Genomic DNA, 14,686 nt, shown 5'->3' with positions numbered 1-14,686 from the left:
TCCGAAACCTACAGTGATTCCCAAGATGAGGACTCTCAGGGAGTGTAGATGGGGTTGCTGATACCATGATGAATAATTTTCACGATTATTTATTTATTTATTTATTTATTTATTTATTTATTTATTTATTTATTTATTTATTTATTTATTTATTTATTTATTTATTTATTTATTTATTTATTTATTTATTTGGGCAGACGCGGCTGTAGCATGGAGTCGGATTTTTGAAAGACGGATGAAAGCTATTTTACTCTGCTATCTCCTGGAGTAAAATAAAAAGTCGAAATTGACACTCAGGCATCCTAAACGGCGTTCAAACGGAAATACGTGCACACGATAGCTGAGAGGCGATACGATTCTTCTTCTTATTATTATTACGGATATAATTTGCGAGAGGGCTCTTGAGATTTCGATTGCTTAAAGCCTACCACAGAATTCAATACGGCACTGTTTCAGACCCTTGATGTTTTATTACTGGGTGACTTGCTCCAGATAAACTTATGCCTTCTGACATCCTGCGGACGAGAAGATTTACATAGTAGCTTCCTTAGTAGGTAGTATGGACAATGTTACATTCGGGAAGTGGTCAGCCAACAGAGAGAAATGGTCTATGATGGCATTTGTTTTATCTCTTCGAAAGGACATGTTGCACGCTTTTGTACTCGAAGCAGCCAATGGTTGTACCAGGCGCAGACCGGAAAGACTGATGAGGTGTTCCAGCGACGAATCATGTTCATGTGATACATGCACAGGAAACATGCTGAGGGAAAGGTTAGAGGGAGATAAGCAGAACCCAACCACTGGAGGAGGAAGATAGCGATGCGGGAGGAAAACTTCCTGGATAGATCCTCTTCGTTTTGCGCAGTCAGAAAATGGAACATGCTGTAAAAATATAACTCGTTAGTTCGTGAAGTGATTGAAGTTTTGAGAGTGGGAAAAACAACAATTTTGCACATCATATAGGCTTTTACATTCTTCTTCTACCACTTTTCACTCACTGTGAGGTCACGGGTGTGAACTGTGTCGCACATATGAAGTTTGGCCCTGTTTTACGTTAGGATGCCCTTCCTGGCGCCAAACCTGTATAGAGGAATTGCGTGTTTCTGTGGTGGAATGTGGAATGTGGTGTAAATCTTTCTGCTTAATGTTCCGATCGTAACTGCCACCAATAATAATAATAGTCTAATAATAATTATTATTATTATAATTATTATATTATTATATTATTATAATTATATTATATTATATTATATTATTATTATTATTATTATTATTATTATTATTATTATTATTATTATTATTATTATTATTATTATTATTATTATGGTCCGGATGTTTATGACCCAAAATGTTTGAAATATGCAAGGATTTATGATCTAAAATATTAAAATATAACAATAAATATGACTTTAAAAATTTTGGTCACATTTTCGAAATATTCGAAATCTTGCCGCTGTTTAAATTAACATTAAGTTGAAAACATAATTTTAAAATCTAGCACATTCAATAATAATAAATATGTAGGTCTAATAATATTAATTATTAATATATTTTTATTTATTTAATTACTCAATCCGGAGGAACTCTCAGCTCTGCAAAGGACGAAATGAACGTCACATTTTGATGTGCGATCAGAAAGAATTACAATAACAAATTACATTCGTTTTAAAGTTTTCGAATAAGAACGATCTTCTGTTTTCATGCAACATTCACCAGTAAGGGGTAAAAGACAGCTCAATATCGCAGGATGTTATTGGGGTATATTTGAAATACTTCAAAACATTAAGAGTGCAATTGTGACTCGGTTTTTTTTTTTTTTTTTTTTTTTTTTTTTGTCGTCGCTTTCTACGCATTTGTCTCTTTCAGTAAAGTTTACCCTCCTAATTCACATAAATATATAGGGCCTATTTCTAAGAAAGATAATTGTTAGAAATTACAGACAACAATTAGGAGATTGAAAAATCTGTCTTTGAGACGACTGCAAGTAGGTATGCGAAAATGTATGACAAAAATACGATAATTCACGGGGAAATATTCTATGACCATAATATGAAAAATTACTAGAAAATGACAAAAAGAGTTAAAAAGCCAATCTATGACGTTATATGACCCGTAAAAATTGCTTAATTTTAGTCACCGTAAAAAAAACGCTTAACTTGTATTTTCCATTCCAATAATATAAAGGGAAAAATATGACATTTCATAAACATCCGGGCAATAATAATAATAATAATAATAATAATATGGCCCAGCCATCGTGTGTATGCATTTTGATTTGACGTCATTTAGGCTGCCTGCGTGTCAATTTTAACGTTCCGTTTTATGTTACTAGATGGTAGAGAAGGTATTTTCGGTGGGCGATCTATGGCTGTTTTTTAATTATCTTTTCGGGTAAATACAAAATGTATCACAAGAGATCATTTACATGCCGATATCGTACGATATTGATTATCAAATTAACTTTTCTTTTTGCCCTTACATATCTGCCTTTCTCTGCCTGGTTTATATCCGCGATCTTCGGTTTCAGAGGCCGACACTCTAACCACCGATCCACAGACGGCACTAACTCCTGTCGAGTTTTGGTTCAAAACTATAGGTAAAATATGGTGAGATATTTCGAACATTTTTCTCTTCTGCGGCACCAGTAGCGGCGATTAGGTTGGGCGATGGGGAGCATTCACCCCCCCCCCCCCCCTTCCCCACTTTGTGGCGACAACATTGCATTTTTATTCCAATTTAGTCGGCTAAAACAAGGAATTAATAAAAAAAATGTACAGGCCCTGTTGTCTTATCAGCTATTTCCTTTATTTTCTTAAATTATTAACAAAATTATTAGCAGCAATACGCAAAAAATGTCGTTTGTAGCGGCTAACCGATTTATATAGCGCCACAGCAAGGCGTGGAGACTTTGCATGTGCTGTGTGGAAGGGTAGCAGGTTGTTTTTTTTTTTTTTTTCCTCAAAGTCATGGACACTGTGGTATGATTTACCCCGCTTGCCACGCGCATTAGTCAGTCTGACGGTCTCTATAGTGTCTGTTAGTTTCTTAGTGTGTAGTCAAATACTATAAGGTTCTTAATTGTATTATCACGCCTTACTTCTATTTAATAGTAATAAATGTGTAATATTGTTCCTTTGGTGAAAGTTTTATTGTATAGTATTGAATGAAAATCTCAACAAAAATATTATTACCGCACTTAATTTGGGAAACTGTTACTCTCTGTCGAAATTAGCTCAGAGAAGATAAGAAAACTTACCATTTTGTAGCCTTTTTTTAAAATTTTGATTTATGTAGTACCCCCCCCTCTCCGCCTCTATACCCCACAAACCCGGGTACTTTTTGTTATCTGTACATTTTATTGCTAACCCCCCCCCCACCACCACCAACTCCTAGTTCCCAATTGTCGCTATTGTGTGACACTCTCTGAATATTTTATTCGCACTGGATTTTGCAGCCTATTTTGTTATTAAGACTTCCAATGTTGACTCTTGTATTGCATGCTGTACTCATTACTTAGATACTCCAGTAAATTTTCAATTTCCAACAGGATCTAAACTATTCGTTGCCTCGAGTACGTATAGTATATGCCAAAGGGATCTTATATATAGAGCAAGCATGACCAACCAGACATTGGTGGGACTCGAACACACAGCCTTCAGCCACCGTAGCTAAATTGGTAAATCAAGTGCGGTTGTCAAAGCTCAGTGTTCAATTTGAAGTTTTAAGTATTAATTTAATTGGTTTTCCGTCTCATGATAAAACTCACGAGTGATTTACGAGAAACATTTACTAAACATATGTTAGCTACTATCCATCGATTCGAAGTGTCAAAATAGTGACTGGCTTCCTTGAGCCGAGACCACCTTGAATATAACCTCGTGCCACGGGAAGCGATGTTCTCAGTAGATAGTTTTGCTAGTCTACTAGCTGGTGTCAATTTTCATCATTGTCCAGATTGACTGTTCCAAATCTCAACAACTTAAACATTGCTAGATTTCATTTAACTTTGTATATAACTCTGAATATGCCTTTTCTAGCGAGACGTAGTGTTTACAGTCCACTATGTCTTGTGGTATGGGCTAGAATAAATTTGTACCGGGCAAGTTGGCCATGCGGTTAGGAGAGCACAGCTGTGAGCTCGCATCCGGGAGATAGTGGATTCGAACCCCACTGTCGGTAGCCCTGAAGATGGTTTTCCGTGGTTTCTCATTTTCACACCAGGCAAATGCTGGGGCTGTACCTTAATTAAAGCCACGGCCGCTTCCTTTCTATTCCTAGGCATTTCCTGTCCCATCGTCGCCATATGACCTGTCTGTGTCGGTGCGACGTAAAGCAACTAACACAAAAAAAATTGTTTCTTTCAATGATCTGTCACAATCTTATCCTTGGCTTTGACAGTATGAAAGTGACCGAGGTATGAGCGATGCTAGTAATACCACTCCTTGTGCAGCCAGTCCCTGCTATGAATGGTGTGAAAATATCACTAATAGGGTCGGTTGGTGCATGCATTTCAGTGGGCTTGGAAGCCGATTTGGAACAGAAACTTCTGGTTTGGTGAGGTAAGCAACGGGAAACTATCTCACTCCTCATTTCCCCAGTATGCCTCTTCAGTGTCGCTTAGCCTATCTATGGCAGCTGTTTGTGGAACTGTGGAGGATCAAACCAGCCTTCGGGCTGAATACCCAACATACATACATACATACATACATACATACATACATACATACATACATACATACATACATACATAACTCTTGAATGTTATCCACTGGCATGAAGCTGAGAAGTTTACAAGTATCTTCTTTTGTCTGCGGAGAACCGGTCTTCAAAATAGTTCGTGAAGGTAACAGAAGTATTTTAACACCAAATTTCCCCGCATATTTGAAATTTGAAAGTTACCGGTATCGAATCGACACTGACAAGCTTTGAAACATGAACAAATATACTTTTGTCTGTATACCGGTACTATGGTTTAGTCCCAGCGATAACTCGGTTTATTCGCCTCCTGAATTGAATTATGAATTTTAAACGTTCTCACCTTTTACCGGACTGAGCGGCTTATTAAGCCACTGGCTTTCTATGCTCAAGTTGACAGTTCGATCCTGGTTCAGTCCGATGGTATTTGAAGGTGGTCAAATATGCCAACCTCTTGTCGGTAGATTGACTGTCACGTATCTAAAAGAACTCCTGCGGGACAGACTTCCAGTCCCTCGGCGTCTCTGAAGACCGTAAATGGGTCATAAAACCAGTAACACTATTATTCGTTCTCCCCATCTTTGCAGAACTGAGCATTAACATGAGGTTAGAAATCAACTTCACCAGGATTTCTTGATTCGAGAACTGGAAAAAATTCAAAGAAAAGCAGCTCGATTTGTTCTGGGTGATTTCCGACAAAAGAGTAGCGTTACGAAACTGTTGCAACTTTGAGCTGGGGAGACTTGGGAGAAAGGAAACGAGCTGTTCAACTAAATGGTATGTTCCGAGCTGTCAGTGGAGAGATGGCGTGGAAAGTTTCAGTGGTGTTTTTAAAAGTAGGAAAGATCACAATATGAAGGTGAAGTTAGAATTCAAGGAACCAATTTGGGCAAATATTCGTTTATAGGTAGGGGAGTTAGGGAGTGGAATAGTTTACCAAGGGAGATGTTCAAGAAATTTCCAAACTCTTTGAAAAGGTTAGGAAAACAACAGATAGGGAATCTGCCTCCCGGGCGACTGCCCTAAATGCAGATCAATGTTGATTGATTGATTTGAACTTCACTTCACTAGCGGCGATTGGGAATTGAAAGTGGTGGAAAGGCGCACAAAAAAATTATCGACAACAAAAATTACCGGCGGGATGGTGAATGAAGTGGGGGGGGGGGGGGTAGACAACAAAATTAAAAAATAAAAGCTACAAAATAGTAGGTCTTTAATGCTCTCTCAGCGAATTTCGACAGAGAAGTAAAGGTTTACCAACTTAACTACGATAATAATAGTTTGTTTTGAGATTTTGATTTGATGCTTATACAATAAATTTCACCAAAGGAACAATTACACATGTGCACAACTGAGGTTTTGTGCCTTCAGATACTAATCGCACTTCTACACGTTGCTACGGTAGTCTCCACTGCTTGCTATGGCGCTGTACACGTTGCTACGCTAGTCTCCACTGCTTGCTATGGCGCTGTACACGTTGCTACGCTAGTCTCCACTGCTTGCTATGGCGCTGTACACGTTGCTACGCTAGTCTCCACTGCTTGCTATGGCGCTGTACACGTTGCTACGCTAGTCTCCACTGCTTGCTATGGCGCTGTACACGTTGCTACGCTAGTCTCCACTGCTTGCTATGGCGCTGTACACGTTGCTACGCTAGTCTCCACTGCTTGCTATGGCGCTGTACACGTTGCTACGCTAGTCTCCACTGCTTGCTATGGCGCTGTACGAATCGGTTAGATGCGTCGAATATTTTGTGGGTATTTCCGCGAAGTATATTTTTTTAATATTTAAAGAAATGAAATAAAAATATTGGGTAATAGACAACAGGATGTGTATACATTCCTTTTTTATATAATTCCTAGATTTAAGTGGGTAAATTGATTTTTTTTTATTTCTCCATAAAGTCTTCTCCCACTAATAGTTCACTTCTTTCCCGTTGTAGACTCGTAAACTGAATCATTATCGGAATATTTGTTCACCTCTTCAGCTGCTATTTTAGATTCTTCGTCCTCATTTTAGTTACAATATTTCTATTCGACGGTATTGTGTAATCAGAGAATTTACGGTGGCACATTATGCAGTGTTCAATAACGTCTTCGTTCGTATTTGAATATTGAGTTGTGTTGAGTCGTATCAACGGATAAAAGTGACCGCAGTCCATGTATAGTTGTGTGGATGTACAGGAAATGCTCTCACAATAAACTCGGTCATTGTTCCATTTTCGATACAGTAATCAATTAACTTCTTATGCTATTTATTCACTAGAATGCTACTACTACTACTACTACTAATTGTGTGGCCTCGTCGGCAGGTGAAGACTTCCTTGTAGTAATCAATCAGTCACCACTAATCTGCATTTTGTGCGTCGCCCAGGAAAGAGATTACCTATCAATTGTTTACTTAACATTTTCTTAAATGATTTAAAAGAAGAAGTTGCCATTTAATAGGTTTAAATATCGGTTTCGATGTTTCGATTACACTGCCATCTATCACCGAAAGCAGTATTCCTTAGGAAACTCTAAGCCTGAGTCAAATATGTCTAGTAGACGCTGCACGCACTACCAGAGTACTTTAAGATGTCGACAATTGTACCATTGAGTGACAAGAATTTGTCCCACCCTTGAAAAAAAATCGACGATCTCGATCGGGAATCATTAGACGAACACTCAGCTTCCGACCCACAAAGGCGGTTATGATGATGATTCTTTCTTTATTTGAACACTAGCTACAGTACCCGTCGTTGACGGAGTAGTAAACCCATCTATCGGAGATGAGTGGCAGCAGAAGAGACAAATCACATCACAACAATGGTCAATATAATATTATTGTTGATCAGTTTTCGAGCTTTCGATTTTGTAGACCACATTTCGTTTTTTTTCGATTCTGGGATATTAGAGCATCTAATGTAAAGGTAAGACAATCATGACATAAACCATCCCAAGTTAACACGATTAAACAAAATTTCCGTGTTAACAATGCTTGTCGTTGATAGGGACTAAGTAACAAAAGTCTAAATTCATTATTCTGTTATCATAGTCGGTATGTTAAAACTGTATGACATAAATTATTGGAACTTGTGTTCTCTACAACTTCTGTTACGGTACGTTATACTTTTCAACAGGACCAATAATGTATTTAAAAAATAAATTTTAGGCACCTTCCCCTAAACTACCATTTCATCCAGTGTGAATAAAAATTATTGATAACCTAGACTGTAGCACCCATTTTCTTGTAGTTCGGCGTAGATATGTACTTAGCAACAAAAATAGAAATTCACGAATAGTCTATCTCTGTTATGACAGTCGATACGGTAAAAATGCATAAGACATAAATGATCGGAAATTTAACTCTGTATACTGTAACTTTGGTTATGTAGTGTTTATCGATAGGACCATTAATGGCATAAGTATTTGAGAATTAAATGTTAGGCCTTCGACTAAACTACCATTTTACTCAGCGTGAATAACATTATTTATAGCCTAGATTGTAGTGCATCATTCCCCGACTCTACATACCGATTTTCATTAAATTCTCCTCAGCCATTTTCTCGTGATGCCCGTACATACATACATACATACATACATACATACATACATACATACATACATACATGTCCGACTCGTTGGCTGAATGGTCAGCGTACTAGCCTTCGGTTCAGAGGGTCCCGGGTTCAATTCCCGGCCGGATGGGGGATTTTAACCTTCATTGGTTAATTCCAACATCCCTGCAACTCACACACCACACATAACACTATCCTCCACCACAGTAACACGCAGTTTCCTACACATGGCAGATGCCGCCCACCCTCATCGGAGGGTCTGCATTACAAGGGCTCGCGGCTAGAAATAGCCACACGAAATTAAAATTAAAACACATACATCCAGACAGACAGAAATGACGGGAATTTAAAAAGTGCATTTCCTTGTTAGTGTTGACACGACCGCTACAGAAATGTCATTCTTTTTAAATTCTGAGCATTGTACAGACAAAACTCATTATTTTAAATATGGGGCCTATATACGGTATAGAAGAAGAGTTACTAAAATACAAAACAATAGAAAAGGAGGGGAGGTTGTAGTGTGAGTGAAAATAACTGCTTTTTAAGAATATTTATTGAAAATGCTAGACGTTGTGAAGATGATGAAGATGATAATAATACTAATAGTATGGTCTCAGTTTCCAAATGTGAGCATTTTGATTTGACGAGATTAAGACTGTCAGTTTCGACGTTCCATTTTACTCTGTCAGAAGGTGGAGAAACAGATCTTTAATTTTGTCCGGTAAACATGAATTATGTCGCCGACATCGCACGGCATGGAGTGCCGTAACAGCTTTCTTTCCTCTCCAAAAATTAAACCACCTCTATCAGGTTTTAAGCTGCGATCTCTACCATTGTTTCTTAGAGGGTAGTAATGATGATTGTGCTTTATTGCTATTTGAAGAAACACGTATAGAAATCATTAGCCCCGACCAACAGAGTGGATTATATGTATCTTTGTAGTCTACAATTCTTGGTAATAAAGTATTTTGATAGTGTCCATGTACAGTAGTATCACATCATATTTTGTTGCACCCCATTGAGTTGAGGATTCGAATTTTCAAAACCTTATTCCGTTTAATAAATGATATAACCTACACTCAATACGAGATTTGATTATCCGTGAAGACCACAAATAATTCAATATACTGGTATGTATTTTACCTATGATGAACGGATTGTAAAGATTAGTTAACATCTGTAATATACTGTAATCTGTATCGCTGTCTTGCGACGTATTTTACTGTTCAGAAAATCTCTCACCTCACCAACCCAATTAACTAACGAACATGCGGTTTTAGCCGTTATAATATAATTACCGTTAGTGGCAGGAGATTTGAAACAAGGTTGGGATAATGAGCTGAGGGGAATGTGGTCTGATGACAGGAAATAAAGCCCTCATCAATTGAAGGGAAATGATGTTTGGTTAGTTAAGAGATTCATCGAGATGATTCGCTCTTCACGGCGCGTCAGGCTGTAACATTGATACAAGTGTCCAGAATTCAGTTTGTTTTCTGTTGCTTGCTTACAAATAATATTGGTCTTTGATAACACTCTCTTTATTGATGATTCATTCTTATATATCCAGTTACTCGATTGAGCTACGAACAAGTTCTTCTAATTGGAAGGATTCAGCGATGTCTTCCTCTTAGAGAAACGATTGGATATGGTTAATAACGCACATTTTTACGCCTCCTTCAAAACACAGGTTGATGATAACTTGGTCCCAAATTTTTTGCTGCATCCAATTATTAATCTATAATGGTACATTATTCAGGTGCAAGGAATGACCTTTCAAGCTGTCCTTTGTGCGAGGGAGAGAGTGTTCCGAAAGGGATAAATAACCGTTCAAACTATGGATTTCCAGTCTTCGATTTATTTTGTTTCTCATGTTGTGGCACATACTAAATTATATTATGATTTAACTTACTGCATTTTTGTTAGAATAGCTGTTAAAATATTTTTCGTGTAATATAATACTTATGTTCTTAATGTTAGTTTCCTAACGTGTAAGGAACTTATTGTGTAGTTACAGTGCTCAAGAAATAGACTACTATCATAGAATAAAGTGCCATTTCCTCTTGTTAAGGCTTTTCAGCCAAATAAAATTAAATAGGCCATTTTCTAATATCCCTTACAGACTACAAAATAAAATTGACCAGTTTGTGAAGTATAACAATTTTCTAGAGACGTGGGAAGGTTAAATATCTTCATTCCCAAGAATTTATATTTAAATTAAACTCTTCCTTGTTCTGCAAACGTAGCCACTGGCCTATCTTTAAGATTCGCGTATAACATGTAAATAGCACAGAAGTTGCGAAAAAATAGTAGATGATTCGCAGAGAACCAATTTCTCACTATCAATTGAAGCACAAGTGGCAGAGAGATTTGAAACAATGCCTAACAAAGAAGAAATTATCTTCCGAGCATGTAGGCCGTGGTCGACTATGCTAGAAGATAATTTCTTCTTTGTTCATTGAAACTCCGACCGTGAAAACCTAAGCTGTTATATACATTTCTAACAAGTCATACCTCAGTTTTGCAATAGGTAATCGTAGAAAGATTTTGTAGAAAACAAAGCCTCGCTTAGACCCTTAATGCATGCCTGAAACACAGTTAAGAGATTTTAAACCTTCAGCATTTTTTCAGGTGTGCATAAATCCTACAGATGTGTGTCGCAATTAAAGATATATTCCCAGCCCTCTCATATGAAGAAACAAACAGACTCTGTCCACAGTTTTCACTTTCTACATTCTCTTTATGTATGAGGAGTATAGTTATAGTCCGGCGCTTTGACTAAATGGTCCTTCGGTTCAGAAGGCCCCGAGTTTGATTCCCGGCCGGTCCGAGTATGTTAATTCTAACTGTTTATGTTCGTATTTATACTCTTAATACAACGCAACACACCACACTACCATAAGGTGGGCGTTGGCCTCCGAAAAACCGGGTTAAATCCCATCAAATGCCGACTCAAATAAATTGATAAAATGGTGAGGAAGAAGAATACTTCTGATGAATGATGTTTGCTGTTTAAAGGGGCCTAACAGCTAGGTCATCGGCCCCAAGAATACTTCTAGAAGACTTCTAGAACTGCTAGACGTTTACTGTGTGCATGAAATACGTAAACTGTTTTTCGTTGTAGTTGATTTGGGGAGTCTTGATTGAAATATTCTGCCAGCATGCCCTGGACTTGACCAGTGAATTACAACGTCGTCCTTTCCCTTGTTTCAGTCCTGTAAGGTGTGCAATAAGACATTTGCCAACGTTTATCGTCTTCAACGCCACATGATCAGCCACGATGAAAGCGCTGTACTTCGCAAGTTCAAGTGTCCTGAGTGTGATAAAGCGTTCAAATTCAAGCATCACCTGAAGGTAAGAATGATCGTCCTATACGTAGCATGTTTGCATGATGAGTGATATCTCTGTGGTCAGTATATCAGTCACTGGCCCTTTGGGTTTTCGAATGTTTTCAATTATGCCTATTTTGAACGACAAATTTTGCAACGGGAATGTAGCAAAATGATAATGCACGGCTTTTTATTCATTTTTAAACATTATAATAATTATCTGTTGAAAATTTGTAAACATAATTTTCTTGGACATTCAGAATTATCCTTAATTCATGGTGTGAAAATGGTAACATTCTTTCTGAAGAAAATTCACATTCTAGTATCTTGTCGGAAATTCTGGATTGTTAATTTTAGATACGGTATATCATTATAATTATCTAGAATTCGTCAAAGATTCATTTAATTAATTCTAGGAGATTACGAATCTCGTTATTCACCAATTTTTTGTTCTATTGGATCAGTAACAGCTGTTAGAATTATTCGGACTTTATAATATTTGCCTATAAACACTCGCTGGAAAACTATTCTTTATTTATTTATTTATTTATTTATTTATTTATTTTTTCCATGTATCAAGGTTGTCTTTTTTATTTTACATTTTTCTATATCTGTTTTACATCGTACAGATAAGTTGTCGCGACGCTGGGATAAGATTCCTGCACAAAATCTGAACATATTCTCTTCTATGCATTAACTTTCAAAAGACATTTTTGTATCCCTTGATTGTATTTCAGGTGACTGATTTTGTGTTCTCCTAAGTTGTTACAGACTTCAAGTAAAGTGGACTTTTTTTTCTAATTGGCTTTATATTGCACCGACACAGATAGGTCGTATGGCGACGACGGGACAGGAAAGGGCTACGAGTGGGAAGGAAGCGGCCGTGGTCTTAATTAAGGTACACCCCTAGCATTTACTTGGTGTAAAAATGGGAAACCACGGAAATAGTGCGCGTTTCGTTGTGCTTCGTTGTGACTGTACAAAACTGTGCAATGTCCAGGGCTGCCGACAGTCGGGTTCGAACCCACTATCTCCCGAAAAGTGGTCTGTTATGATTGATAGTTGATTTCATCTGAATAGTTTGCTATACTCAGAATACAGATTCACAATTAATGATTTTCTCTGAGGCGGTTTTTACAGGCTAGTACTAGCTATACCTTTAAAAAAACAGTGTAATGGTAGATGGCAAGAAGAGTGAGTCATTGTAAGGAGTAAACAAGGGCGGTCATTCTGTGTATTCTTTAATCTTAGAATATTACCGGAAAGGTCACGCATACATTGATGACATTTTACACATGGATAATCTAAACGTGTTCGTAGAATTTCCGCAGCATAAAATATTTCTTTCATCTCTTCACGGCAATTACTTTATTTTTTCATAACCTTCTAATTACCAATTCATATTATAGCGAGAACAGAGGATTATGATTCTTTCCTTTCTGCTTTTGACTGCCAGCAACGAGGTCTGGTTAATTACCCTGTAGTTCTTGAGTAAACTAATTTCGGTATTGCGCTCTAGTTTTCTATTGAAGTCAACTGCCGTTAATCCCAAGAATTGACTAGTTGCTCATTTTTGTTCTAGACTGAGTGAACCTCCGGACCATTTGCCTCTCCAAAAGTATAATTCTCGTTTCAAAACTGAACCCATGTCCTTCTAGATTATTTAGACCTCTTCGGATAGGCAGTCCCTTTTATACCGGCCATCAGTAAGGTATAAAATTATGTGGCAATTGGTTGGCAAATGACCGAATGATAGCGCGGGGGATGGAGTAGCCTATGTCTGGAGGCTCAGTCCTTATAACATGTCCATATTACCGCATTCAGTTTTCTTGAAGATTTTCATGGATTGGTCTTATTTTAAAACTACCCCGTACATATTCAGTTTTTCCGTGTGGCACCTCCAGAGCTCAGAGGAACACCTTCATTTCTTCACCGTTTAGCTTTCCTGCTTGTTTATCTTTCTCAGAGCCGTAGGCCTGTGGCATTGCTGGATACAGATGCAGGTCCTTTTTGATAATGTTTCGACATGACGATCCGTTAATTCCCACTTGCACAGATAAAGGGCGTTGAGATGTCGTAGGACTTCGTTCCAGACTTACCTTCACTCGCAGGTTTTTCCACGAATTGTGCTTCGCATAACACTCGACAATGAATACGCGCTGTTTCTTCGTGAGCGCCATTTTGTGTTGCATTCAACTGGTCACTAAACACGTCTGCTCCTCTAACTCACACGCAATGACACGGCGACATATTTGGGACAGAGCATGCGGGAGATTTGCAAGCGCAGACATGTGACAGCAACCGATTGGTGCATCGAAATCACGGTTTTCAGCATTTGTTGTGATGGGTAGAATCAATTCCGCGTCAGTCTTAAAAATATTTTCGGGGCCAGTTTTATTTTCCCCACCTTATGTAACAGATGGTGCCCAATAGGTTTTGATGGAACTCTTGACTCACAGCAGCAAAATATAGTAACAGCCAGTGTGTGTCCTTCACAATATTCACATATCGTGTGTGATATGCCTGTTAAGTAAATCTCAAGTCCATTTCTTGTATTACAGTAAAACCTCCGAAACACTTTTGACCAAAATTCAGTTTAATCGAAACGACCAGGAAAAAAAAAAAAAAAAAAAAGGATGAATTACAAAAACGAACTAAAGAAACATCATTTGTTATGTTACTCTGACGTTTTGGTAATGAAACGGTGGCGTGACATAGCGACTAGCAAACGATGGGAAAAGAAAAAGTAGCCGGGCTGAGTGGCTCAGACGATTGAGGCACTGGGCTTCTGACCCCAACTTGGCAGGTTCGATCCTGGCTCATTCCGGTGGTATTTGCAGGTATCAAATACGTCGGTCTCGTGTCGCTAGATTTACTGGCACGTAAAAGAACTCCTGCGGGACGAAATTCTGGCACCTCGACGTCTCCGAAAACCCTAAAAAGTAGTTAGTGGGACGTAAAGCAAATGGCATTATTATTAAAGAAAAATACAAAAGAAAATATGACTTTTTCAGAACAAAAAAGTAGGACCTACTCTGTATTTACAGTAGGCCTACATGCACTATGGAACATAGTTTTGTTTTGTTATACGTAGCCTGTTGTCTGT

At 38.0% G+C, this 14,686-nt stretch overlaps 1 protein-coding gene across 1 annotated transcript in view; it reads left to right on the top strand.

Annotated features, from left to right (window-relative positions):
* The window catches only part of zfh1 (Zn finger homeodomain 1), a 106,892-nt gene that overhangs the window by 71,147 nt on the left and 21,059 nt on the right, over positions 1-14,686 (top strand). Inside the window, exon 3 of the mRNA XM_067138799.2 lies at positions 11,465-11,605. Coding sequence (XP_066994900.2) covers positions 11,465-11,605 — 141 coding nt within the window. The remainder of the gene's footprint in view (positions 1-11,464; positions 11,606-14,686) is intronic.

This window comes from Anabrus simplex, chromosome 1 (assembly GCF_040414725.1).
Source record: "Anabrus simplex isolate iqAnaSimp1 chromosome 1, ASM4041472v1, whole genome shotgun sequence".
Lineage (NCBI taxonomy): Eukaryota > Metazoa > Arthropoda > Insecta > Orthoptera > Tettigoniidae > Anabrus > Anabrus simplex.
The sequence above is the reverse complement of the archived record's forward strand: the minus strand, read 5'-3'. Positions and strand labels throughout refer to the sequence as shown.